The sequence below is a fragment of the Rhinopithecus bieti genome, unplaced genomic scaffold (assembly GCF_001698545.2).
Source record: "Rhinopithecus bieti isolate Rb0 unplaced genomic scaffold, ASM169854v2 scaffold_7681, whole genome shotgun sequence".
Lineage (NCBI taxonomy): Eukaryota > Metazoa > Chordata > Mammalia > Primates > Cercopithecidae > Rhinopithecus > Rhinopithecus bieti.
Genome location: NW_016806571.1, coordinates 4,960,628 through 4,987,030, shown reverse-complemented (window position 1 = coordinate 4,987,030; position 26,403 = coordinate 4,960,628). Strand labels below are relative to the sequence as shown.

General features: G+C 49.7%; 3 protein-coding genes across 17 annotated transcripts in view; 1 reads left to right on the top strand and 2 right to left on the bottom strand.

Moving 5' to 3' along the window:
- CAD (carbamoyl-phosphate synthetase 2, aspartate transcarbamylase, and dihydroorotase) overlaps positions 1-2,565 on the bottom strand; it is a 30,362-nt gene extending 27,797 nt beyond the window's left edge. For 2 of the 5 annotated variants that reach the window (XR_001886524.1, XR_001886523.1), the window contains exons 1-2: positions 2,178-2,565; positions 1,795-1,934 (exon numbers count right to left, since the gene is read on the bottom strand). Coding sequence is in view for 2 of the 5 variants with exons in the window: in XM_017876919.1 (XP_017732408.1) it covers positions 1,795-1,934; positions 2,178-2,259 (222 nt within the window). In the remaining 3 variants the exon portion in view is untranslated. The remainder of the gene's footprint in view (positions 1-1,794; positions 1,935-2,177) is intronic. The other 3 variants (XR_001886525.1, XM_017876919.1, XM_017876920.1) reach the window with 3 other exon arrangements.
- An 81-nt stretch (positions 2,566-2,646) lies between these two features.
- ATRAID (all-trans retinoic acid induced differentiation factor) lies at positions 2,647-7,769 on the bottom strand. Of its 3 annotated transcripts, none has more exons than XM_017876930.1 (7): positions 7,330-7,769; positions 6,504-6,625; positions 4,401-4,472; positions 4,248-4,319; positions 4,039-4,160; positions 3,183-3,280; positions 2,647-2,959 (listed from the first exon to the last, which is right to left on the bottom strand). In XM_017876930.1, the coding sequence occupies exons 1-7, from the start codon at positions 7,591-7,593 to the stop codon at positions 2,855-2,857; spliced, it is 855 nt and encodes a 284-aa protein (XP_017732419.1). In that variant the 5' UTR covers positions 7,594-7,769; the 3' UTR covers positions 2,647-2,854. The 3 variants fall into 3 exon arrangements, with proteins under 3 accessions (XP_017732419.1, XP_017732420.1, XP_017732421.1); XM_017876931.1 differs by having other exon boundaries at positions 7,393-7,735; XM_017876932.1 differs by having other exon boundaries at positions 7,527-7,735.
- A 19-nt stretch (positions 7,770-7,788) lies between these two features.
- On the top strand, positions 7,789-20,469 carry SLC5A6 (solute carrier family 5 member 6). 9 transcript variants are annotated; one of them, XM_017876927.1, is made up of 18 exons: positions 7,789-7,885; positions 8,267-8,333; positions 11,055-11,148; positions 11,985-12,517; positions 12,835-12,900; positions 13,237-13,288; positions 13,679-13,746; positions 14,251-14,405; positions 14,821-14,961; positions 15,162-15,291; positions 15,880-15,968; positions 16,726-16,838; positions 17,192-17,259; positions 17,982-18,068; positions 18,209-18,390; positions 18,613-18,716; positions 18,960-19,075; positions 19,481-20,469. In XM_017876927.1, exons 4-18 carry the CDS (start codon positions 12,125-12,127, stop codon positions 19,625-19,627), a joined length of 1,911 nt encoding a protein of 636 aa, XP_017732416.1. In that variant the 5' UTR covers positions 7,789-7,885; positions 8,267-8,333; positions 11,055-11,148; positions 11,985-12,124; the 3' UTR covers positions 19,628-20,469. The 9 variants fall into 9 exon arrangements, with proteins under 9 accessions (XP_017732416.1, XP_017732412.1, XP_017732415.1 ...); XM_017876929.1 differs by lacking the exon at positions 7,789-7,885 and adding an exon at positions 7,927-8,029 and having other exon boundaries at positions 11,075-11,148; XM_017876928.1 differs by lacking the exon at positions 7,789-7,885 and adding an exon at positions 7,927-8,029.
- Positions 20,470-26,403: the final 5,934 nt, after the last annotated feature.

Genomic DNA, 26,403 nt, shown 5'->3' with positions numbered 1-26,403 from the left:
AAGACCAGCCTGATCAACATGGAGAAACCTGTCTCTAATAAAAATACAAAATAAGCTGGGCGTGGTGTCCCACGCCTGTAATCCCAGCTACTCAGGAGGTTGAGGGAGGAGAACAGCTTGAACCCGGGAGGCGGAGGTTGCAGTGAGCCGAGATTGCACCATTGCACTCCAATCTGGGCAACAAGAGCAAAACTCTATCTCAAAACAAAATACAAATTAAAAAAATTAAATAAAAAAAGATAATATACCAGCCTGGGCAATGTGACAAAACCCGGTCTCTACAAAAAATACAAAAAAAGTAGCCAGCCATGGTGGCAGGTGCCTGTAGTCCCAGCTACTTGGGGGGTTGAGGTGGGAGGACTGCTTGAGCTCAGGCGACAGAGGCTGCAGTGAGCCATGATTATGCCACTGCACTCCAGCCTGGGTGACAAAGTGAGACCTTGTCCCCCCCCAAAAAAAAAACAAAAACAAAAACATGTTACTCAATAGGTAAGCGTTTAATAGCTACACAGAAACAGAAAGTTTAAGTGGGAGGAATCAGCATATTTAAACTGCATTCAGCTGGGTGATGAAGAGTTAAAGGAACCTGCATTCTGAAACTGTCCAGGGATCTGGATCCTCAGAACCCTCCCTGGCCAGGTGGAGTAATCCATTTATATGTGTGAGTTGCTCCAAGAGGCCTTTCCCATCCTGGTACTAATAGGGCCTCAATTTTGCAGTTTATAAACTCAAATTTTGTCAGTGTGCCTAGAGTTGACAAAGGTGATGACTGACATAGGTTAACCAAATTCACAAGATATTGCACTATCAACTAGAATGCAGTGTATTTATAGGTTTGGGATGAACCCATACATTCCTTTCCAGGAAGAACAGTATGTATGTCCTCTATCTGGAGCTCTCTTTCCCCAGTGTCAGGGTGGCTGGGAAGGCAAATTAAGAATTAAAGGCTTAGACACCTGCAACGAGGCCAAACAAATTTTGAGAACTACTACTCTAGGCCAGATTGACTTCCTCTATTAATTACTATATGTTGGGTTTTTTTAATGCTTGAACTGTCAGAGGGCAACTTAGTTTCCAAATTTCAGAGGTGAAGGATTAGGGGAAATCTCAATGTAGGAAGAAACTCAGTTTTCTCATCTAGAGGTAAGAACACAACTGAAAAGCAGAAAATCAGGCGAGGCCATGTCAGTAGGTCTAGAAAATGATAATACCACTGGTTTTGTAGGTAAACTGGCACTCACTGTCACTGCGAAGAATGTGACCCTAATTTCCAGTCTCTTTCCACTGATTTATGTAGTCCTAAAAAGCACTGCTCCCATCTGACTCTGCTGCTAAAAAAAACCTTCAATGGATCCTTTACCAAATTAAGCTGACTCTGCTTTGGCTTCAAGTCCCTCCATGCCTACTGTATCTAACTTATCTGCAGGCTTTTTTCTCATGACTTCTGCATTCCTAACAAATTGGACAAGGCTGTTTCCCTTACACCTCTTTCACATTCCTTGATCCACGCCTTCACTACACACAGAATGCTTTCAACTATGCCTAGAGCCTTGATGCCCTTAACAAAGGCGGTAGCTTTTCCCTCTGAGGCCTCCAACACTCTGTGCCTCCCAAGGTACTTACTTAACAATCCCTGCCTAACTACAGTTAGTAGTGGTCTCAGTCCTTGACTTATTACTTCAGTGGGTATGTTTTCTGCACGATGCCCAGCGGGGTGTCAACGTCTTCTACTTCACTAATAGTTAACAATTACTGATTTGAAAGGAATGTAGAGAAAGCACTGGGTGTGGCTACCTTGCAGAGACCGAACTCATCCATTTCATCTGGGGGGATGCCATAGTTGCCGATCAGAGGATACGTGAGCACCAAGATCTGTGCCTTGTAGGAGGGGTCAGTGAGGGCCTCAGGGTAGCCGACCATGCCGGTTTGAAACACTGCAAGAAAGAGGCAGGGCTGGGCTCCGGCAGGGCACCCTTCGGAACACTCCCAGCGCGATGAGCACACCCCAGTGGAGGCTGCCTTGGTCGCGAGGGGTTTACGGCGCTGGGGCCCATGGGCACCGAATGGGGGGAGGGGGTTTGCTGGCGGGAAAATGGCGGGGTCTGAACGGGGAAGGTTGGGCGGAGAGGCGCATCAGAGCGTGGGATAAGGTCTGCAGCCTAACCGGGATTGCTTACCCACTTCCCCGGCAGTCGACACGGCGGCCCCAAAGGGCTGGCCCCGCAGGACCGACCCGTCCTCCAACACTAGGGCCGCCATGGGAAGGGAGCTCAGAGGCGGGGGCGAGTACGGAGAAGCGGGAAGGACTGCAAACTCCACTGGAACCACGTGAGGACGGCGCGCCGGAGTCGGTCCACGTGGCTAACGGCGCGCGGCGCTGGAGAGAAGCCGGGCGCGGCAGCGCAGGAGCCTCGGGCGCGTTTGGCGGCGGCAGAGGCTGCGGCGACGCGGGCACAAGCGGCGTGAGGGGCGGTGTCGGGCACGTAAGGGGCGGGGTGGGAGGAGCCACGGGGAGTGAGCCCTCGTGGTCTCCGCACTGCAAAACCAGGGGAAACCTGAAAAAACCGGCTGCCCTAAAGCAGTCCCTCCCACCCCAAGCAAGAAACACGTAAAGGCAGGGCGCCTTTCCTTAAAAAGAAAGCGAGAGAGAGAGAAAAAAGTGTTTATTATAGGCAACAACACAATTGGGAACTGGTATTTGTCTACACCAGGTGAGTGCAATTTTTCATCTTCCAATGGCGGTCTCAACCTTGAGGTGAATCCACTGGCCAAAGATGCCTTTCTAGGAAGCAGAGCTCCCTGGCTGGGCTAAGATATCAGATCGATCTTAGGTCAATGGTAAGACCTATGTGGTTCATGAAGTCTTGGCTTTTCGGCGTTGGGTCCCCCAAAGCAGAATGGAGATGGATAGAGTGGTGGATCCCAGAATCCCAAAGAACATAAGCAGTGAGAACGAGCCCTGTGAACAACAGACCAAAAAACATCCCCATACAACGTTACACGGAGGGCCACATCCTAACACCTAATTCTTTCCTAATATACCTATCACCTCGTCTAGGGCAATTCTATAGTTTTCCCCCTATAGGTAATCTGTATTAGCTCCTCGTCTTGTGGATCTCCTTTCTGAGAAGACTTGCTCTATGCATTCCTTGTATCCCTAGTTACAAGGCCTAATTCCTCACCTGGCGCATACACTTGTATCCGTGGAAACCATCAGCACAAACACACTGCAAAAGACCTGGACCATCAGGTACACAAGATCCATTCTCAGGACACATTTCTGTGGGCCAGAGAGAAAGAGAGAACATCACTGCATACAACTCATTAGGCATATTTCTCAAATATCTGTTTCAACTTCGAGTCTCTCAATCATTGCTAGGATAAAGGAAGAGGAAAGAAGATTACAGATAAAAACAGTAACAATGATGTCAGGCCTCTGAGCCCAAGCTAAGCCATCATATCCCCTGTGACCTGCACGTAAACATCCAGATGGCCTGAAGCAACTGAAGATCCACAGAAGTGAAAATAGCCTTAACTGATGATATTCCACCATTGATTTGTTTCTGCCCCACCATAACTGATCAATGTACTTTGGAATCTCCCCCACCCTTAAGAAGGTTCTTTGTAATCTCCCCGACCCTTAGGAAGGTTATTTGTAATTCTCCCCACCCTTGAGAATGTACTTTGTGAGATCCACCCCCTGCCCGCAAAACATTGCTCCTAACTCCACCACCTATCCCAAAACCTGTAAGAACTAATGATAATCCACCACCCTTTGCTGACTCTTTTCAGACTCAGCCCTGTGAGTCTGCACCCAGGTGAAATAAAGCCTTGTTGCTCACACGAGCCTGTTTAGTGGTCTCTTTACACGGACACGCGTGAGACAAATAGTATATCTTAAGATCTTTTCTTTCAAAGGGGTTAGAGCCCCAGAACTCTGAATGAAAGGCACTTAAGTAACTTTGTCTTTCTGATCTAAAGTGGAAAATACAAGGGAGAAAAGACAATTCCCAGAAGTTTGGAGGTAAGACAGCATACCTGGGTCCCCAGTGTTATTGCAAAGGTTCTTTTGCCCTTGACAGATTTGGTTGTCTATATAAGAGGTGATAGTATTCCAGGCATTAATTCCTCCAGGACAGCTGACATCTTGTGGCAATATCCTAAAAAGAAATGTGGTCATAACATGCAAAGTTGCTCAACTCACAGCATTACCCTTCTTTGATTCTCTTCCCCATACCCTTACTCACAGAGTCTGGAGCTGAGTAAAGCCATGGAAGGTGTTGGCCAAGTCACCTTTGAGGGGGTTTGCTTGCAGGTCTCTGCAAAGCACACAATGTTAGCACTTTCCCATCAACCTACACTATATTAGCCTTTTGGGTGGGAGGCACCTAACTACTTACATGATGACAGTGGTATGTGCCTGATGAAAGTTTGGACCAGGGTCCTCCAGAGAACAGTTCTGGAGATCCAGCCTGAGGAAATAAAGTAATCAATATAACTGTGTGTTCCTCTTTTTCCTCAGCCACAGCACGGTTTGTATTTTACTACACAACCCCCTTTTCAGCTAATAATAATTGAACACAGCTGTGTTCAGAGTCACACACTAGGAGCTGTAGTAGACGTTTTAATTCTGCATTATCCAATAGAATCACCACTTGCCACATGTAACTACTTAAATTTAAATTAATGTACCTTAGGCTGGGTGTAGTGGCTCACTCCTGTAATCCCAGCACTTAGGGAGGCCAAGCGGGGAGGATCACTTGAACCTAGGAATTTGAGACCAGCCTGGGCAATATGAGTGAGACCCTCACTCTATAGAGAAAAATTAATTTAACCTAAAAATTCAGTGTCTCATTTGCACTAGCCATATTTCAAGTGCAAATGGAATAACCACATTAGTAGCTACTGTACTGGTTAGTAGTAGTACAGTAGTATGGAACATTTTCTTTTTTCTTTTTTCAGACAGAGTCTTGCTCTGTTGCCCAAGCTACAGTACAGTGGCATGATCTCGGCTCCCTGCAACCTGATTCCCAGGTTCAAGCAATTCTCCTGCCTCAGCCTCCTGAGTAGCTGGGATTACAGGCATGCGCCACCATGCCTGGCTAATTTTTGTATTTTTAGTAGAGACGGGGTTTCACCATGTTGGTCACGTTAGTCTCGAACTCCTGACCTCATGATCCGCCTGCCTTGGCTCCCAAAATGCTGGGATTACAGGCGTGAACCACCACACCCGGCCCAGAACATTTTCATAATCACAGAAAGTTCTATTGGCCAGCACTGTTCTAATCGGTTATGCATCTATTGGGAGAAATCTGTGTTTCCTGTCTACATTAGTGAATCTCATACTATGATTTTCAGATCCACAGAGAGCCTTTAAATTAAAAAAAAAAATGCAAGTCACATAAATGAAAGTTTTTTCCACATGTATTTTCTACCACAGATTGGTTGTAAACTGCAGGACATTAAGGATCATGCCACATTATTTTTTTTCTTCAATATCTACTGCTATCCATTCCTTTATTCTGCAAATATTTACTGAGTCCCTACAAACTGCAAACACTGGGAGAATGTTAAAAAATATGTAACACAGTATCTTAGCCTCTGAGTGGCTTACAATGTAGTTAGAGGAACAAGACCACTGCCCAAAATAAAAGCACTGTAAACATTACAATATAAAAGAAACCACAGGATAGTGTATAAATATATTTGAGTGGATACTAAAGATTACAGAAAGTTTTTTAAGAAGGTATTACTGAATCGCTTGAACCCAGGAAGCAGAGGGTGCAGTGAGCCGAGATCATGCCATTGCACTCCAGTCTGGGCAACAAAAGCGAAACGCCATCTCAAAAAAATGAATAAATAATAATTAAAAAAAGGTATTACTCTGGAACTTAGTAGTAGGAAATATTCACAAAAGATGTTGGAAATGAAGGATGGATATGTCCTAATTTGGTGGAGGAAGGCAATTTCAGGTATGGAGAGAGGCCTGAACAAAGATGGAATGCCATTGAGGGTAGGCAAATCTGGCTGGTGCAGACCTTTATGGAGGTTTGAGTGGACAAGTAATTGGAAATAATGTTGGAAAAGGGGGTTGGGACTAGTGTATGGTAGTTAATGGTTTGAATTTTGTCCTGAGAGCAAGTTACTAACTACAGTATTAAAGCGAGAGTGATATTGGAAAATGTCGGTTTTCTGAAAGCTTAATATAGAGAGGTATTTAGGTAGATGAAGGAAAGAAGAGAATGGAAGTAAAACATAACATTTTGAGTTTGAAGTTAGGGTGCACTCAGTAGGAAATGCTTAATAGGAAGCTACAGGTACTCACGTGTACCTGGAGTGTGGAAAGGTAAAAAGACACTAAAGAGATCTAGTTTTGGTAGACATCTGCGTGATGGTTACAGCTGAAACCATAATAGGTGGATTCTTAAAATAATATAAAGGTAGAAAAGCAGCCAGGCTAAGGAATGGCCTGTATCCAGTATCTAGGGATGTCTTCCCCTCACCCCAAGATGGTGCCCTTCTGATTCAGGCAGCAACGGGCATGCAGCATTAGTTCTCGTGTCGTTTTACAATAAAGGGCCACTTTTGACAAATTTTGCACACTCCCTGGACATTGAGTACATATCTGCAGAAGAGAAAGAAACATTAGAACTCCAGAAAGAAAAGCCAAGAAAAGAACAAACGACCATCAAGAATTAACTGCCAGTACACGTTTCCAGAATTCCTCTAACATGGGGCCGATAAATGGATAAATGGCTCGTGTCCTACCCTTGTAACAGGCTAGGCTAGGAGATGCCATGTCTTCCCCTAGAGTCCGGCGCCGAATCAGCTCCCCAGACACTTTCAGTACCAGACATCAGCCAGGGAAGGTCCTCATCTCTGAAGATCACTATTCAAACATATTTATTATGCTCTCTGCGGAGACTTCTCAAGTCCCAGTTTGGCCCGGTGTAAAAGGACCGGAGGTAGGTAAATAACTCATCAAGCATTACAAAAGAAAGTACAGCCCTACCACTGCACGATATATGGTGTTCGGGCGTAGAGAGCTTGCACAAGAGCCAGAGGACCCTTCTGTAGAACTTAAAGTTACTCAAAAATTAAGGGACGAGATCAAGTTTCACAGATCTTTGCAAGTCGGCAGGACGGGGGCGCCGAAGGCCTGCACGACGTGAGTACTCGGGAACAGGACCCGGCTGGGCAGGGTCGGAAAGGGTCAGGGACGAAATCAGAGCCGCAGGCCGGCCGAGGGGAAGGGGGAGCCGCGGACGAGCGAGACGCACGGCTGGCCAGCGACCCTGCTTCAGCCCGACCTCAAACTTGCTTCTGTACCTCGGGTAGCGCCAGAGCCCTTCCCACGCCCAGAGCGAGGAGCAGGGCGGCAGCCCAGCGCACCAGAGTTGTAAGTCTACCCGGGCCGTGATGCGCCATTTTCCGCTCCCTTAGTTCCCCGGTTCTCACGCGACCCGGCCCCGCGGCCCCGCCCCGCAGCGCGTCAGGCCCTCTTCCCCGGGTGTGGCCTAAGCGACCCGGTCGAGTCGTCCTGGGGCTGGCTGGGGGTTTCTTCTGCTCGCGGAGCTCTGCGCTGGTCTTCATGCGCCCCAGCCCTCTTCCGGGGACACTAGCCGCCCCCTATTCCTCTTCCCCTTTAGTGAAGGCGACCCCCCTCGCCGCGCGGCTTCCCGGAGCCGACTGCATGCTCCCTCAGCCCGGTGTTCCCCGCGTCCGGAAGCCAAGGTCGCGCCTTCGCAGAGACTCGGGTCCCTCCATCCGCCCTCAGTAAACATGGCGGCGCAGCGAGCGGGCGGGCAGGGGGCGGGGCCTTCGCGGGCTCCCAGCCAGGGCGCAGCGGCCCGGCACTGGCTACCCACGTGTGGAGACCGGACAGGTGGGCTTGCAGAGCGTGAGCCGGTGCGGAGAGGCCTCAGGGAGCGGTGTCTGAGCTGGGGCGGGAGCAAAGGGGCAAGGGGGCGGGGAGGGGCGGAGCCAGCGGGCCTCCGGCGTGGGACTGAGAAGATACGAAGTGTGCGCGGTAAGGTGGTGGTCTCCGCCGCGTGGAGAGAAGCGGGAAACCAGGAAAGAACGAGGGTGAGGGTGATGGAGCAGAGAAGGGCAAATCGCAAACTCCGGCGGGAGGGCACGAGCCTGGATCGCCCCGGGCACGTAGTCCCCTTCACCTCAATCCTGATAGCGCGTAGCGTCCCGGAGCCTGGCGAGGAGGTAGGAGCGGGATAGACGCTTCCCTAACTCATTTTCTTTGCCTTCCCAGGAAAAGGGTGCGATGTTGATCTCAGGAAGCACAAAAGGATCGTCCTAGCCCGGACTAAACCACGGAGGTAAGGGAGTGCGTCGCTGCCCCAGGGGTGGGCCAGCGCCCTAACTGAAGGGCGCCAGGGGATCCCTGCTCCCGGAGTGACAGTGTTGGTTAGGGCCAGCCAAAAAGCTCCTTAATGCCAACCCAAGCGATCATCTCGTGTAGCCGACCCATGCTTCCCTTCCACATTCCCCCCATGGTGTCTACCTGGAAGCTCCTGAAAGGTTTACGTTTAGCTCGCTGGCAAGTTTTCTAAGGTGTTAGTAGCTATTAGCATTTTGAGGGCCCCTAAAGCCTTTCACACCTTGAGGAATTATAAGCTCCGGACAGATTTTGAGGGAATCTTTTTGGAACAGTTAGTCCTGCAGTGGTCTCATTGCCTTTTGTAGGAGTCAGTATGATCCACTGCAGTGTGTGACCAAAGTGAGTTCAGGTTTTTTTTTTTTTTTTGAGGAGTCTCACTTTGTCGCCCAGGCTGGAGTGCAGTGGCACGATCTCGGCTCACTGCAAGCTCCGCGTCCCGGGGTTCACGCCATTCTCCTGCCTCAACCTCCCGAGTAGCTGGGATTACAGGTGCCCGCCACCGCGCCCGGCTAATTTTTTGTATTTTTAGTAGAGACGGGGTTTCACCATGTTAGCCAGGATGGTCTTGATCTGCTGACCTCGTGATCCGCCCACCTCGCCTCCCAAAGTGCTGGGATTACAGGCGTGAGCCACGGCACCCGGCCAAGTTCGGGTATTTAAAAGGGGTCCCACATCACGCCTGTAATCCCAGCACTTTGGGAGGCCGAGGCAGGCGGATCATGAGGTCAGGAGTTTGAGATCAGCCTGGCCAATATGGTGAAGTCCCGTCTCTACTAAAAATACAAAAAAAAAAAAAAATTAGCTGGGTGTAGTCCCAGCTACTCAGGAGGCTGAGGCAGAAGAATCACTTGAACTCAGGAGGCAGAGGTTGCAGTGAGCCGAGATCGTGTCACTGCACTCCAGCCTGGGTGACAGAGCGAGACTCCGTCTCCAAAAAAAAAGGAGCGTTCCCACAATCTGCTGTTTGTGCCTTAGTGTGTTATAGTTGTAGTGAAACAACAGCTAGCTCTTCCTCTTGGCCCCCCTCTTTCTGGAGAAATGTAAGCCCATAGGTTTGGATCAACGTAGAGTTTTTAGAAAACCATAGATCTGTTCTCAGAATCTGGTCTGTTGCTAGGTCAGGTTTTTCCTGTCTTCCCTGGCGCTCTCTCAGGCCATCCATGAGAATTCTCCATACATCATGCAAATAGAATTTTATCAGGAAGTCCCATCAGCAGAGTGTCTTTATTTCTGTACCTCCGTTTCCTACACTGGGACTCTCCTTCCTGTCTCTGGCCACCTACCTATCTATACCACTAACCCTTTAGTGTTCTGTGTTCTTTGCACACAGGAGACATCTTTCCTCTTACTCCCCAGTAGTTCCCATAATCTCTATCATAGCAGCAAAAACTTGCCAAGGACAATGAGAAAACTCAGGGTGTTGCAATGTGCAAAGGCCCAGGGCATGTTTAGGTTAAACCAGAGTTTAAGCCTGTTGGGAATCTTGTAGACATGTGATCCAAGAGTTGCCAGCTCTGATTTTCCCTCTTCATTGGCCCCAAGAGGTTCAGAGTTCAGGTTTAGTCTGCATGAGGCCATATCTTGCCAGCCAGACAGTGTCTGCCCAAGAACACACTGTGGGAGAGCTGAAAGACAGCCTAATCTTTCTCCTAGTGGGCAAAAGCAGAAGATACACTTTATGTTAGTCTGTCTCTTGATTAGTTGAAATCTAAACTATGTCCTGTGAATGACTGACTACAACACTCTGCTCCTGCCCTGGTTCTGGGAATAGTGAGGACAGGGCCATTGGTGAACACCTGTCATAGCTGCAGACAGCACTGTTTCTTTCTCTCTTGTTTTGTACCATGCTGCATAACCTTGAGCAAGTTGTTTAATCTCTCAGTTTTCTTGTGATGACTGTAGAGTATTCATGTCTTAACCTGAGACATGCTGTTTTGAAAGCGTTATCTTCATTATGTGTTATTACTAATGTTTATAAAGCACCTCACACACTGCTGGGTTACATAGCAGGTGTTCAACAAATGTTAACTGTTATCATGTTAGGCTGTCTAACTACATGACATTCTCTGGTGTTTTTTCCCCATACCAATAAGTACCCCAGAGGATTGCCTCTGAAGATAATGTGATACGCATGGAGAACAGACAGGGTGGATGGTGAATCCCTAGACCTGGGTTCTAATTTACACTCCAACAATAGTAGGCTCTGTGCTTTTGTTTGGAAAGGTGACTTGAACCATCTGAGCCTTAGTGTGTTTATCTGTGAAATGGTCAGTGGTGGGGGGTTGGTTGTAATAGTGGTATCCAAAGATTTAAGATTTTGAATATTACAATCCCTTCCCTCTTTCTCTGAGGATTATGGTGTATTCTTGGAGGATTAACATTTCTTGTGTAGGAGTTAGAAAATCAACTTTCAACTTTCCCATCTTTTCAGTTCCTTCATTCCAACTCCCTCCCGCACAGAGTGCCAAGAGTACTTTAGGCTGAAAGCCTAATCCATCTAGGAATGCTGTTGAATGTGAGCTCCCTCTTCCCTCTTCTGGAGCCTCTAGGGCTGAGTTGGAGTTTGGGGGCCACAGGGTGATAGGGCCATTTGGAACATAGCGATTGGTTCCCTGAAGGGGCCAGAACAAATGACTGCTGAGCTTCACCCCACCCCCAGCTCCTGATCTCTCACCTCAGCTACTCATAGAGCCAGATCCTCAGCTCCTGCAGCTCCAGGCAACTCTGCCTCAGAACAGGGATTGCTTCTCCAGGTAGGTGTCTATCCCCAGCAGGATGCGACCACTCTCTTTGGCTGGTCCCTTTGCCTCTCAGCTCCCTGGCTGGGTTGCTTCTCTCCAAAACGGAGAATCGTAACTCTGAAACTCTGACTCCAGCATGATGCCCTCTCACCTTTCCCCTCTCACTTTTGAATCCAGCCGCTCTTGCTGCATCTGCTGTTGACTGTGGTGTTGCAGGTAGAGGGGCTGAGAGGTGGGTGGCAGCAAGCGCTTATCTAGTGGTGTTGGGGAGAACCTTAAGAAAGAGGTTCGGAGCGGTTGGCCTGGGGATGCCTGAAATGGAGTGTGCGGCTGCCACAGAGGCAGTCTCACTGATGATCAGTTAGAAGGGTGACACTGGGGATCTCAGGAAGCGAGGGCTGAGGCCAGGGTCAGTAGGGGAAGCCCTGCTGCCATTAGTCTCCATGTTGTGTTTCCTGCTGGGCTGTGGCGCCAGGCTGGGCTCTGCTGGCTTAGTGTATTGTAATGACTGGGTCTGTGCCTTCAAGTGGGGTCAGGAAATTTTGCAAAGAAACTTAGGCTAGAGTTTATTTTTCTTTTGGTACTCGGGTGGAGACCTAAGAAGGTTCTTGAATTTCACAGCTCTGCATACTCAAAGGTCCTGGCCACGTTATGTTGTCTCCTGGCTGTCTCACTCTGATGCTTCTCCCTCACTTCTGTCCCCTACCAAACCCATACCAGGGCCTCCAGACCTTGAAGGGCTACCACTATGCTGACTGGTCCACTTCTGATGGCATGCGATGTACAAGGCCCAAGGGTGAATGGCTACCAAGGCAAGATAGGCCTCATAAGAGCTAATTCCTTTGCAGCTCACCCTGGACAGTATCATTCCGTGGAGGAAGACTGTGAGACTGTGGCTGGGAGCCAGATTGTAGCCACCCATCCGCCCCTGCCCTGCCCCAGAGCCCTGGAGCAGCAGCTGGCTGCAGATCACAGACACAGTGAGGATATGAGTGTAAGGGTGAGCACCTCAGTCCCTGTTTCCCCAACCTCGGGCACAAGCGTGAGCATGCCTGCCTTCTCCCTCGTGGACTATGTGGTATTCGTCCTGCTGCTGGTTCTCTCTCTTGCCATTGGGCTCTACCATGCTTGTCGTGGCTGGGGCCGGCATACCGTTGGTGAGCTGCTGATGGCGAACCGCAAAATGGGCTGCCTTCCGGTGGCACTGTCCCTGCTGGCCACCTTCCAGTCAGCCGTGGCCATCCTGGGTGTGCCGTCAGAGATCTACCGATTTGGGACCCAGTATTGGTTCCTGGGCTGCTGCTACTTTCTGGGGCTGCTCATACCTGCACACATCTTCATCCCCGTTTTCTACCGCCTGCATCTCACCAGTGCCTATGAGGTGAGCAGGGACGGAAGGGAGAAGCACGTGGGACACTGGGGTTGGGGTGGAGAGGAGGGACAGGGACATAGGAAGGACCTGGGACCCTAGACCTCCTCCACCTAATGAAAGGGACAGAAAACTCAATTGTGTGTTTATCATTCTTTCTCAGTGATATCAGCAGTAGGGGCAGGATTGGAGAGGAGGGTGCTGTGGCAAGTGGGACTCAGAGTGGGTATGGGTTGGATATTCCCTCATGTTCCTGAGCGTCTTGAGGGAAGTTGTATGTGAGTTGTCGGGGTGAAGTCAGGAGGAAAATCTTTTTTCTGTATACCCAGTACCTGGAGCTTCGATTCAATAAAGCTGTTCGAGTGTGTGGAACTGTGACTTTCATCTTTCAGATGGTAAGCAGAATGAGGCCAAAACCGAGCCTGGGGCATGCTGGGGGACCTGAACTCAAGTGTGCTGCGGGAATTGGAGTCTCGCCTGCTCTCAGACTGGCAGGACTGAAATTCCTGCTAGAGGGTCAGCATCTGTGAGGCCCCCAGAGGCATCCTGCTGCCCGTGCCTTCTAATTCCGGCACAGATGCTATGGTGGCAGCAAGCCAGAATTTGAGAGAAGGAAGAGGGAAGTGAGCCTAGGGGAGGGGAAGCCATGGGCATATTGGTGCTGAGGCCCGTCTTTCTTCTCTCTTCCCACCCTCCTCCCGCCCCCCTCACATGTTTTCCACATGCAACAGGTGATCTACATGGGAGTTGTGCTCTATGCTCCGTCACTGGCTCTCAATGCAGGTGAGGAGTCGCACCGCCCCTGGCTTTCAGCCATGGCAGGCCAGGAAAACACCTTTGGGAGAGGCAGATGGAGGAGCGTGTGTGGAAAAGAACCTGACCTTGGACAGGGAATTAATTCACTGCTTGGGCCCTTGGGTGGGTCTCTACCAGAGGAAGGGCTTGGTCCACCTCTATTGAAAGCCAGTAACGTATTACCATGCCTATCCAAACTGGTTAATCAGCACCTTTTGGTGGAGCTTTGCAAACAATTTTTTCCATTGTGGTGAATGATTTATTTCATTGTTAATAACCAAATGCTTTATCTCTGTGGCATGACACGATTGCCCTATCAGGGCTTCTCCCCTGGGGAACCCTTTTCCAGGGATAAAAATGTTACTTCAATGCTTACAGTGACTGGCTTTGATCTGTGGCTGTCCGTGCTGGCCCTAGGCATTGTCTGTACCATCTATACAGCTCTGGTAAGTGCAGTAAGCCCTGGTGGGGGGAGGGGAAGGGATGAAGTAAGAAGGGGAGATGGGAAGAGAAGGAAAAGAAGAGATAAGCTGAGAATATAGGTGAGAATATAGGTGAAATTCTAGGGTGGTAAGATTTATGATAGGATTTAGCAGTGGGGGTGGTATATGAAGGTAGAGGATGGGATGGGAATGATGTCAACAGGGTCACAGCAATTATATGCCTAACGGCAGGAGAGTTCCCTCCCTGGTAGCATGTCCTTAGGGTGGATAGTTTCAGGAGTGTCCAAAGGAGAGAATATAGTCATGGGTTCTTAGTTTCTGTTTCTGGTTGGGTCAGTGAAGTCCCTTCCTCATCCCTCTTTTATATTTACCACCAGAGACAGAAACTAAAAACTGGCTTCAGGCACAAAAAGCCTAAAACAAAACAAAATGGAACAACAATAAGGCGGGTTGGACAAGCTGGGTTTAGAAGGCCTCTGTGGAGGGTTTGCTGTGCTTTCCTTGCAGGGTGGGCTGAAGGCCGTCATCTGGACAGATGTGTTCCAGACAGTGGTCATGTTCCTTGGGCAGCTGGCAGTTATCACCGTGGGGTCGGCCAAGGTGGGCGGCTTGGGGCATGTGTGGGCTGTGGCTTCCCAGCACGGCCGCATCTCTGGGTTTGAGTAAGTATACCCCTACTCCTGGCTGGGGTCTGCAGTGCCTGGGCGCTGAGCCCATCCTAGAGGGCTGAGGGCTATAGTAAGCAGAGTGCAAACTGGGAAGCCTAAGGTGTAACAGCAGACAGCGGGAAACTGGTCCTGCAGAGATGGAGGGTGATTACAGGTGCTCGGCTAGTGTTTCTGGAGAGTCAGAGCATTACCTGGGATGAGTACCTGGAACGAGGCTGGGGTGGAAGAATGGAGCCTCCCTCTAACTGGCTGTGCTGTCTCTTGAGTGCACCCAGCTTCTTGCCTTCAGTCATCCCCTTGGCCCTAGCAGTGGTGTCTCTCCTCTCCTGTCACTGACTCCTGTTGCCAAGAGGGCAGGAAGGCTGTATCTCTGGGGCTTTGCACAATGACTGGGTGGTGTCTGTTACAGGTTGAATCCAGACCCCTTTGTGCGGCACACCTTCTGGACCTTGGCCATCGGGGGTGTCTTCATGATGCTGTCCTTATACGGGGTGAACCAGGCTCAGGTGCAGCGGTACCTCAGTTCCCGCACGGAAAAGGCTGCTGTGCTGTGAGTGCAGGGACAGGAAGGGAGCGGAGCAAGGTCTAGGGGAAGGGGTTCCCCAGAGATAATTGGGGTGGGGCAGGATGCCAAAGTACATACACATCCACTGTGTTCAGGATGTGGGTCTCCTTTCTGGAGGTCAGGGGCACATGCCTGAGGGCGTCTGTTAACGCCGGCTCTCCTCCTGGCACCGACATCTTTTGCAGCTCCTGTTATGCAGTGTTCCCCTTCCAGCAGGTGTCCCTCTGCGTGGGCAGCCTCATTGGCCTGGTCATGTTCACGTATTACCAGGAGTATCCCATGAGCATTCAGCAGGCTCAGGCAGCCCCAGACCAGGTGAGAAGGCCCTGTCTTGTTCCCTTGGGGGCAGGCCTGGCCCCACAACAGGAGTGTCTAGGTAGGAAAGGACTGACTGCAGAAAGGACTCCCACCCTGGGTGGGAAATGATTGTAAAATCCCTTCCCACTCTAAGATGCTAGGAATCTAGCGTGTGAGGATCCTGGTCCCTAGCATCTAACCACAGTGCTCATCCTTCTGGGGTGAGGACCTACCCTTACTGACTCACCACTGGGCTCCATGTGCTCTGCTGGGAGCTGTCACATACCTGGTCTCACCTAACTTCTAACAGCCTCATTTCACAGAGGAGAAAACAGACTCAATGAGGTAGTCAGTAAGCAGAAGTTACACTGGTAGCCAGAAACAGAGCTGCGGGCAAATTGTGTCATTCCCTCTGCAGAGCCTATTTTCTTTCCACTTAATCATCTCCACTTGGGTCAGCAGAGATGCCCCAGGCCCTGGCTTCCCTTCTAAAGCACCCAGTCTCGGTAGACTCACTGGGCCACATGCAAAGGGAGCTTCTCTGCAGAGCGGGCCCTGGGAAGACCCCTCTCTGAGGACTGCTCTGCACCTCCGCTCTGCTTGCAGTTCGTCCTGTACTTTGTGATGGATATCCTGAAGGGCCTACCAGGCCTGCCAGGGCTCTTCATTGCCTGCCTCTTCAGCGGCTCCCTCAGGTACCCCCTTTGACCACTTCCCTCAGACCTGGTGCACCTGACCCCTGTTGGGTACAAGGTGATGGGTGGAGCGGGGTGGTGGCGGGCAGGGAGTCTCAGTCACAGTGAGTCTCTCACTGTATCTGTCCCATCTGTGTGGATGACAAGGGATAGCTCATCTTTGTAGGCCAGAGCACATTTTCTCTCAAGAGATACCCCTGTTTTGGTTAAGAGTTCTTTTATGAGGCCGGGCGCGGTGGCTCAAGCCTGTAATCCCAGCACTTTGGGAGGCCGAGACGGGTGGATCACGAGGTCAGGAGATTGAGACCATCCTGGCTAACACCGTGAAACCCCGTCTCTACTTAAAATACAAAAAACTAGCCGGGCCTGGTGGCGGGCGCCTGTAGTCCCAGCTACTCGGGAGGCTGAGGCAGGAGAATGGCGTAAACCCGGGAGGCAGAGCTTGCAGTGAGCTGAGACCCGGCCACTGCACTCCAGCCTGGGCGATAGAGCGAGACTCCGTCTCAAAAAAAAAAAAAAAAAAAAAAGTTCTTTTATGGTACCAGAAATTGATCTGCTCAAATGAAACCCATATCCACATTCAAAAAAGGACTGTGTCCTTGCCTTCCAGGCCCGCTCTGACGTGGTGTCAAGTCCAACTATGAGGAGGTTTCTTGGTGGTACCTGTCATCTCCCCTTTAGGACACCATTTCCTCCATAGAGTCCCACAGAGCTGACAATTTTGCCTCGCTCAACTCCTCATCCTCTTCTTTTTCAGCACTATATCCTCTGCTTTTAATTCATTGGCAACTGTTACGATGGAAGACCTGATTCGACCTTGGTTCCCTGAGTTCTCTGAAGCCCGGGCCATCATGCTTTCCAGAGGCCTCGGTGGGGTTATGCTTCCTCAATCTCTTCAGTCTGGGTCTTTCTAAGCTACACCCTGACCACTGTCATCAGTCTGCTTTAAAATACCCACTTTATTCGGGGCTCAGCACTTGCCTAATGAAGCACACAACCTTCCCTGCATGCATGGTGGTTTACATCTCAGGGCGTGTCCCAGGGAGGTCTCTGAGTCACATAGGAGTGAGGACTTGGTGGGAGGAAGCTGCAGCATGATGTAGTATGCCTTTTGTGTCAAAGGAGACAGAGGTGGTAGTTTGGCTGCACAGGGAGCCTTGCTTTATTCCATTGCTTGTGTTAACTCACACCTTCTTGTTTCCTCTCCTCTCCTTTACCCCCAGCCTTTGGCTATGGGCTACTTTGTCTAGGAATGGCCTATATTTCCTCCCAGATGGGACCTGTGCTGCAGGTAATAACTGTAGAGGGTAGGAAGCAATTTTAAGGGAGAGAAGGGATTGATTGAAACAGGAAGTTGAGAAGGGCAGCTATATTGAGGGGAATGACCGGGGGCCAGGTGTAAGAGATTCCCCTTTGATGGACCATCTTTACTGTGAAAAGACTTCCAAGCAGCCAGAGGACCCAGGGTCATTCCCGGGATATTGTAGGCCAAGAAAGAGCCTCAGAGGAGAACCCAAAACACATCCCTCTCCATCAGCCCACCATCAGCCTTTCCTGCCCTCTAGAGTCTTTTTTTTTTTTTTTGAGATGGAGTCTCATTCTGTTGCTCAGGCTGGATTGCAGTGGTGCGATCTCGGCTGACCGCAACCTCCGCCTCCTGGGTTCGAGCGATTCTCCTGTCTCAGCCTCCCAAGTAGCTGAGGGACTATAGGCATGTGCCAGCATGTCTGGATAATTTTTGTATTTTTAGTAGAGATGGGGTTTTACCATGCTGGCCAGGCTAGTCTCGAACTCCTGACCTCAGGTGATCCTCCCGCCTTGGCCTCCCAAACTGCTGGAATGATAGGCGTGAGCCACCACCCGGCAACTTCTGGAGTTCTGATTGTTCCCATAGAAGAGACAGATCTGATGAGTAGGGCTCCAAGGCCATGGCGGGTGGCTGTGCTCTGTGGTGAGACTGGGCATTTCTGAGTCTGTGTTCTTTTTTCTTTTCTTCTCGCCTGGTCCTCCTAGGCAGCAATCAGCATCTTTGGCATGGTTGGGGGACCGCTGCTGGGACTCTTCTGCCTTGGAATGTTCTTTCCGTGTGCCAACCCTCCTGTGAGTGATGCATCTGGACCCACAGTCATGTGTAGCAGGATGGGCCTGCGGGTTGGCAGGGCTCTCACCAGGAGACCTGAGGACTGCTGTGGGGGCTGGCAGGGCTGGCCTTGTGACAGGCGTGCACCGTGTCTCTGCAGGGTGCTATTGTGGGCCTGTTGTCTGGACTTGTCATGGCCTTCTGGATCGGCATTGGGAGCATCGTGACCAGCATGGGCTCCAGCATGCCACCCTCTTCCACTAATGGGTCCAACTTCTCCCTGCCCACCAATCTAACTGTTGCCACTGCAACCACACTGATGCCCTTGACTACCGTCTCCAGGTAAGGCAGGGCTTGCTGTCTTTCCCCTTGTTTTCTCAAAGCCCTCCTTTGAGTTTGAGGGCTTTCACGGGGGTCTTGCTAAGGGATGGGCCACCAGAGGCTCCAGGGAAATGTTGGGTATTGGGTCCTAAAACCCTGGGACCATGCGGGCAAGTAGAAACTGGTGCCCAAGGAATGCCCTGCCAACGAATTGCTCATTGTCTTCCCCTCTGCTCTTCCCAGGCCTACAGGGCTGCGGCGGTTCTATTCCTTGTCCTACTTATGGTACAGCGCTCACAACTCCACCACAGTCATTGTGGTGGGCCTGATTGTCAGTCTACTCACCGGTGAGGGTGTGGGATCACGGTGCAGACGAGCACCGAGGGGTTAACAGAGGGCCCTAAGGGACTCTACCATCTAGGGAGAAAGGCTTCTGCCCGCTGAGCTCTTGGGTGTCAGTAGCTGTCAGGCTTTTCCACTGGGATGTAGGATGTGGGTGGGGGCTGGGGTACCTGGGGGCCAAGGGAGGACATGGGGCCCGCTGCTGTGGATGGTTCCACGCAGAGACTCAGAAGCACGTTTCCCTTCAGGGAGAATGCGAGGCCGGTCCCTGAACCCTGCGACCATTTACCCAGTGTTGCCGAAGTTCCTGGCCCTCTTGCCCTTGTCCTGGCAGAAGCGGCTCCACTGCGGGAGCTACGGCCAGGTAGCACCTAATGTCCAAGTGACCCCTCCCATCCCTCTGCAGATGCCACTGACTCTTCTACCTCTTTTCTCTGCCCCTGCCCCTGTTGCCCCTCTCAGGATCAGCTAAGCCTAGGCTGTCCCCACACGGCTGTCTCAGGTTCTACCCACAGGGCTGCACTCCCTTGGTGGGGCAGAAGGATCTCAGGGCTCAGGGGAGCTCAGCCCCGGCCTGGGCTGGTCAGCTCCCCTCCCCAGCCCACCCTGCGCTCCCCACTGTGCTGTGCTCTGCCTCTTTTCCCCCCATTCTCCCTCCCACACCCAGCCTTGGTGGGCTGCCTTCTAGCAGGGTGTTTTCTGTGTGAATCCTGTCACCACCTGTCGCCCATCTTCACCAGGTTCCACCCCTTTGGCTCTGTGTTTGCAGGACCACCTCATGGACACCGGCGTGTTTCCCGAGAAGCCGAGGAATGGTGTGCTGGGGGACAGCAGAGACAAGGAGCCCATGGCCCTGGATGACACAGCCTATCAGGGGAGCAGCTCCACCTGCATCCTCCAGGAGACCTCCCTGTGATGTTGACTCAGGACCCTGCCTCTGTCCTCACTGTGCCAGGCCATAGCCAGAGGCCACCCTGTAGTACAGGGATGAGTCTTGATGTGTTCTGCAGGGACAGGTCTGGATGATCTAGCTCATACCAAAGGAACTTGTTCTTCCCTGCAGGAGAAGCTGTCACATCTCGAGCATGTGAGGCACCGTTTCTCTCATCGCTTGCCAATCTGTTTTTTAAAGGATGAGGCTCGTAGGGAGCAGGATCATGCCAGAAATAGGGATAGAAGTGCATCCTCTGGGAAAAAGATAATGGCTTCTGATTCAACATAGCCAGAGTCCTTTGAAGTAAGTGGCTAGAAACAGCACTCTGGTTATAACTGCCCCAGGGTCCAATTCAGGACTGACTCTCCACCATAAAACTGGAAGCTGCTTCCCCTGTAGTCAGTCCGCATCTCAGTACCAGTTCTGCCAGCCACAGTGAGCCCCTGTTATTACTTTCAGATTGTCTATGACACTCAAGCCCCTCTCATTTTTATCTGTCTACCTCCATTCTGAAGAGGGAGGTTTTGGTGTCCCTGGGCCTCTGGGAATAGAAGGTCCATTTGTCTCCTTTGTGTAGAGCAAGCAAGTTTTCTGCCTCACTGTCTCCGTCCTCCACCTCTGAGATGGACACTTAGAGACAGGGCAAATGTGGATCCAAGAAACCAGGGCCATGACCGGGTCCACTGTGGAGCAGCCATCTATCTACTCGACTCCTGAGCCAGGCTGCTGTGGTGTCATTTCTGTCATCTGTGCTCCATTTCCTTTTGGAGTTTCTTCCCCACATATCTATTCCTGGGGAATAAAAACTACCATTGGACCTAGAATTTGGGCTCCTGTACTGTCTCCACCTGCTCTTGTCCACCCCACTGCATCCCCTGGTGAGGATAAGGAGTCCCATCCTATGTACAGGTCACCTTCCTGTGCTCAGGAGGGGGCCTGCAGCTTCAAGTCTCTGCTGTCCCCGTGTCTGCAGGGCACAGCGTTGTGCTCACCAGGGTGGAAGATGCACACCCTCTCCTAAGGCTTCTCATCCCCTGGGGCTTACTTAGTCACTCCCTTCTCCGGCCCCACTTTCCCTTTGCCAGAACCTTTTGCTCTCAGATTTTTACTTTTGGAACTGGAGGAAGAATGTTCCCATCTGATTTTAGAAACGGAACATTCTAGCTGGACTTCTATGATCTTGTGAAGAACACTGTGCTCACACCCTCCCACACCTGGCCTCTGCCCTTGCCTGGCCCTGTCCAGCTGCCCACATCAGCTCTGCTCAAGCTCTCCGGGGTCTCTTAACAGAGACCGGGTCCCAGGCATATCTGAGTTCAGCCTCAACTGAGGCCTTCTCCCGGGGCTTCTAGAGCACATTCCAGCTGTTCTCTCACATTCCGTGCAGCTCAGGCCTGGGATGTTCTGTGTCCCTTTTTCTACCTCTACCCCAGCTCACTTGGTCACGCCCCAGCCCCTTTCACTTCTGCCCTGGCCAGCCCTGTGGAAGAACAGGGCCCGGTTGTGCCAGAGCCCAGACACTAGCCACTCCTCACCTGCCTAGGCCTCATTTATATTCATGATGACAATAATGGCTCCTAATGGGTCTTAAACCTGCTGCCCTGGATTTTTTTTTTTTTTTTTTCCAATTCCATAAGGCTCTGGTCTTGAACATAAACATTCCTTCCAGTATGAACTTTAGATATCTGGTCATGATCTATTTTCTGTCTGGGAAGGTACTTTGACAGGCCAAAGGTGTGTCCACTGAATCTACCATATTTCAGACGTGCCTGAGTGGTGTTTCAGGGAGAGCTGGGGAGGATGATCCCCAGGGTTGAATTAGCTAAATTAGGTAGGGTGGGAGTGAGTCTGTGTAAGAGGATATGGAGACATTTTACTAGGGGCCCTTGGACTCAGGCCTATTTTGTTTTGTCTTGTGAATTAAAACTTCAGTGATGGAAAGATAAGAAGCCTATAATTATTATTTAGAAAAGATTCCTTTGGGAGACTGAGGCAAGGGGGTTGCTTGAGGCCAGGAGTTCCAGACCAGCCTGGGCAACATAATCAGAGCCTGTCTCTACAAAAACAAACAAACTAGCCAGCATGATGTCATGTGCCTGTAGTTCCAGCCACTTGGGAGGCTGAGGTGGGAGGATTGCTTGAGCCCAGGAGTTTGAGGTTGCAGTGAGCCAAGATTGTACCACTGCACTCCAGCCTGGGCAACAGAGCAAAACCTTGTCTCTAAAACAAAACAAAACAAAATCCTTTTTCCTTCATAGATTGTTTTTGGGGAATGTAATTGAATCTATCATGCTAGACTCCCAAATTCAAGTCTTATTTGTTTCCCGGTTCAGGTGCCCTGGTAGAGCTGCTTCTAGGACAAGGTCTTACCAACGGAGGCAATAGAAACTAAGAATGTAAAAACTAGAAGTGGGCAATTTATAGCTCAAGCCCTACAAGAAGGAGAGACTGGTGATTGTATGTCACCAAGAACTGTTGAGGGAATGGGATCATCTCTGGATTCTTAGGGCCTGACCTCTGAACCCATTTTCTGGCCAAGCCAGTGTCTGTAGGAGACTTGAGAACAGGATGCCCCTCACGGCTGCCCTTGGTCCAGGGCTTTACATAAAAAAAAAACCACATTGGTCATATCTGCAAACATGGGGATTGTAAAGTGAGTAATGCCCAGAACTGCACTCTCTCTAACTCCTGCAAGAATTGTCCATCCTTCCAATAGAAGTGAGGACAGTCCCCGAACACGCCAGGTTGACTCTGCCCTGAGGTCTGCCCTCTTCTCTGTAGTCCCTCCTCCTGGGACCCAAGGGCACTATTCCTTAGTTAACTACCTTATCCTACCAATCTGCCAAAGTTCTAGACCTAACTGGGCCCTCATTTGTTCAGTATATGTATCAATCACCTGCTACATGCAAGGGCCTCAACTTTTTTTGTTGTTGAGACAGAGTTGCTCTGTTGCCTAGGCTGGAGTGCAGTGGCACAATCTCAGCTCACTGTAACCTCCGCCTCCTGGGTTCAAGTAATTCTCTGCCTCAGCCTCCCGAGTAGCTGGGATTACAGGCGCCCACCGCCATGCCTGACTAATTTTTTGTATTTTTGGTAGGGACGGGGTTTCACCATCTTGGCCAGGCTGGTCTTGAACTCGACCTCGTGGTCCACCTGCCTTGGCCTCCCAAAGTGCTGGGGTTACAGGTGTGAGCCACTGCGCCTGGCCAGGCCTCACCTTTTATACAGCTAAAGAAACTGCTGTGCCACCCCAGGACTCTACGAGGTGTCAATCTGAAATTCTTATTTTAACTATATTTGCATAGAAGAGGAAATAAGAATGCCACAGGATTAAAAATTTTCAGGAGTTATGATAATAACTTCGTCTGTTAAATGTGAAATTCACAGGGTTAAGGACTCAAAACTATGTTGCATGCATATATGTACATATATATGCATTCCTTAAATATCAGTTATTGTAATAATTATTCTTTGTAGTTTTCAAAGCACTTTTCATATACTACCTAATATTCCTTGGGAAAGAAATACTTCCCATATCATCTGCATTTTTAATATATAAAGTAACTGGATTGCTTGACTGGTAAGTGCTTGAGGCAGAGCTAAAATGAGGGTCTATGACTCCCAGTAGCCTACCAAGTTATATTTGCATTATCATGAAAACAATGTCCTTTTGGATAGGATATTGTTATCTGTGTTCACAGAGTGTTTTCTGGGACATCAGTCCCTAGTACAATGAGGCACTAAGTTGGTGGCGATGGTACTATATCATTCTAGAATCTTTCTGGAGCAGTGACTTGAAAACTTTTTGGACTGAGACCCACAGTAAGAAATATATTTTACATCATGATCCAACGCACACATGAACTGCATATGTTGTTTTCTCTTTTTTGAGACAGGGCCTTGCTCTGTCGCCTAGGCTGTAGTGCAGTGGCACCATCTTGGCTCACCACAACCTCTGTCTCCCAGGCTCAATTCAAGCAATCCTCTCACCTCAGCCAGGACTACATGGGGAGGTAGTTAGCCAGGGAACAACCCATAACATGATGTGAAGAACTCACATCAATTACAAACAAGATACAGTTTGGAGCCATTGACTTGATTCATGCTAAAACGGCTGCAGTTTTACCCAGATTACTTTTATAATATCAGTGCAAAAGAATGAAAATGGCAAATTACATTTTAGTATTATTGTATAAGAAAACTGTGTTAACTTTAGCGACCCCCTGATAAGATCTCAAGGACCCCTAGGGTTTCGTGGACCACACTTTGGGAACTGTCACCCTAAACCAGGAGACATACAAGAACTATCATAACATATTAACCTCAGGCCAGGTGCCATAACTCACGTCTGTAATCCTAGCACTTTGAGAGGCTGAGGTGGGCAGATCACTTGAGCTCAGGAGTTCGAGACCAGCCTGGCCAACATGGAGAAACCCCATTTCTACTACAACAACAAAAAAAATTAACCACACGTGGTGGTGGTGCACGTCTGTGATCCCAGCGTGAGCTGAGATCGCGCCACTGCACTCCAGGCTGAGCAACAGAGCAAGACTCTGCCAAAAAAAAAAAAAAGGAAAAAAGGAAAAGAAAACAAAACCAACAAAACAAAAACAACCCCAAGCTGGAGACAACCCAGAAGTCCATACAATGTAGTATTACGTGCTTGCAGGGGTGCTATGTAGCAATGGCAAACAAATTAACCACAACCACACACGTTGACAGGACAATGTTGATCAAAAGAGAGCAAGCCACAGAAGAAAACACTTGTGATTCTATTCGTTAAAGTTCAGCATGGAAAAAATTAAGCTCTATTATTCTTGGCCCCATAGGAAGGTGGTAAAACCATGAAAAAAGGCAAGGCAATGATTAACCCCAAGGTCAGGATAGTGGCTCCTTGAGGGAAAAGGGTTGATGATGTGGTCAGGGATTTGCTTTAAAAGTACCAGCACTGTTGTAGTGGACATCATAGTGGTTCACTTTATTTATTTATTTATTTATTTTCTCTTTGAGACGGAGTTTCGCTCTTGTCACCCAGGCTGGAGTGCAATGGCGCGACCTCTGTTTACTGCAACCTCTGCCTCCCGGGTTCAAGCAATTCTTTGGCCTCAGCCTCCCAAGTAGCTGGGATTACAGGCACCTGCCACCATGCCAGGCTAATTTTTGTATTTTTGGTAGAGACGGAGTTTCAACACGTTGTCCAGGCTGGTCTCGAATTCCTGACCTCAGGTGATCCACCCACCTCGGCCTCCCAAAGTGCTGGGATTATAGGCATGAGTCACTGCGCCCAGCCTAGAGGTTCACTTTAAACATTACAAATATGTATGTATTAAATGTGTGTATCTCATGGTAAATATTTTTAATCTATTGATATCATATGATGATCATTGGCATTGCTGTCTATTTTCAATATATTATTAAGGAGAAAAGGCAAGATGCAGAATAACATGTAATATGCCACCATTTCTAATAAAAATGATGAGCAAAAGAATATGTCAGTACTTGTTTGCATATGCATAAACTATCTCTAGAGTACTATGGACAAAACTAACAATGATGGCTGGCTGAGAGAGGGGCCAGCAGGAAGGGAGACGGGGGTAAGAGGGGCCTGATCTCTTATCTCTCTATGCTTTCTTTTTAAAAAAAAAATCTTTTGATTTAGACATGGCTATCACAGAATTTCTATGCCTTTTTATACAATTTACAAAGGATAATATTTTAGTATTAATAATACAGGAACAATTCCTGTATTACTAATACTAAAATCCTTCCCTCCCTCCCTCCCCCCTTCCCTCCCTTCCTGCCTGCCTTCCTTCCTTCCTTCCTTCTTTCTTTCTTTCCATCTTTCCTTTTTTCTTTTTCCTTTTTTTTTTGAGAGGGAGTCTCGCTCTGTCGCCCAGGCTGGAGTGCAGTGGCCCGATCTCAGCTCACTGCAAGCTCCGCCTCCTGGGTTCCCGCCATTCTCCTGCCTCAGCCTCCCGAGTAGCTGGGACTACAGGCGCCTGCCACCACGCCCGGCTAATTTTTTGTATTTTAGTAGAGATGGGGTTTCACCTAGTTAGCCAGGATGGTCTCGATCTCCTGACCTTGTGATCCGCCCGCCTCGGCCTCCCAAAGTGCTGGGATTACAGGCGTGAGCCACTGCGCCTGGCTTCCTTTTTTCTTGAGACAGGGTCTCACTGTGTCGCCCAGACTGGAGTGCAATGGTACAATTATGGCTCACTGCAGCCTCAACCTCCTGGGCTCTAGTGATCCTCATACCTCAGCCTCCTGAGTACCTGGCACTACAGGTGCACACCACCACTCTTGGCCAATTCTTTTGAATTTTCTTTGCAGAGATGCGGGTCTTATCTTACTATGTTGCCCAGGCTGGTCTCAGACTCCTAGGCTCAAACAATCTTCCCACCTTGGCCTCCCTAAGTGCTGGGATTACAGGTGTGAGCCATCGCACCCGGGCCAAAGTATTTCTTAAAGCCCTATACATCTGGAAGTTTAAAAATACTCCTAAATAACATCTGCATTAAAGAGAAAATCATACTGGAAATTATAAATCCTTTAAAAATGTACTGCAGCAGCCTGTAATCCCAGCACTTTGGGAGGCCGAGGTAGATGAATCACCTGAGGTCGGGAGTTCAAGACCAGCCTGACCAACATGAAGAAACCCCATCTCTACTAAAAATACAAAATTAGCCAGGCGCGGTGGCACGTGCCTGTAATCCCAGCTACTCAGGAGGCTGAGGCAGCAGAATCGCTTGAACCTG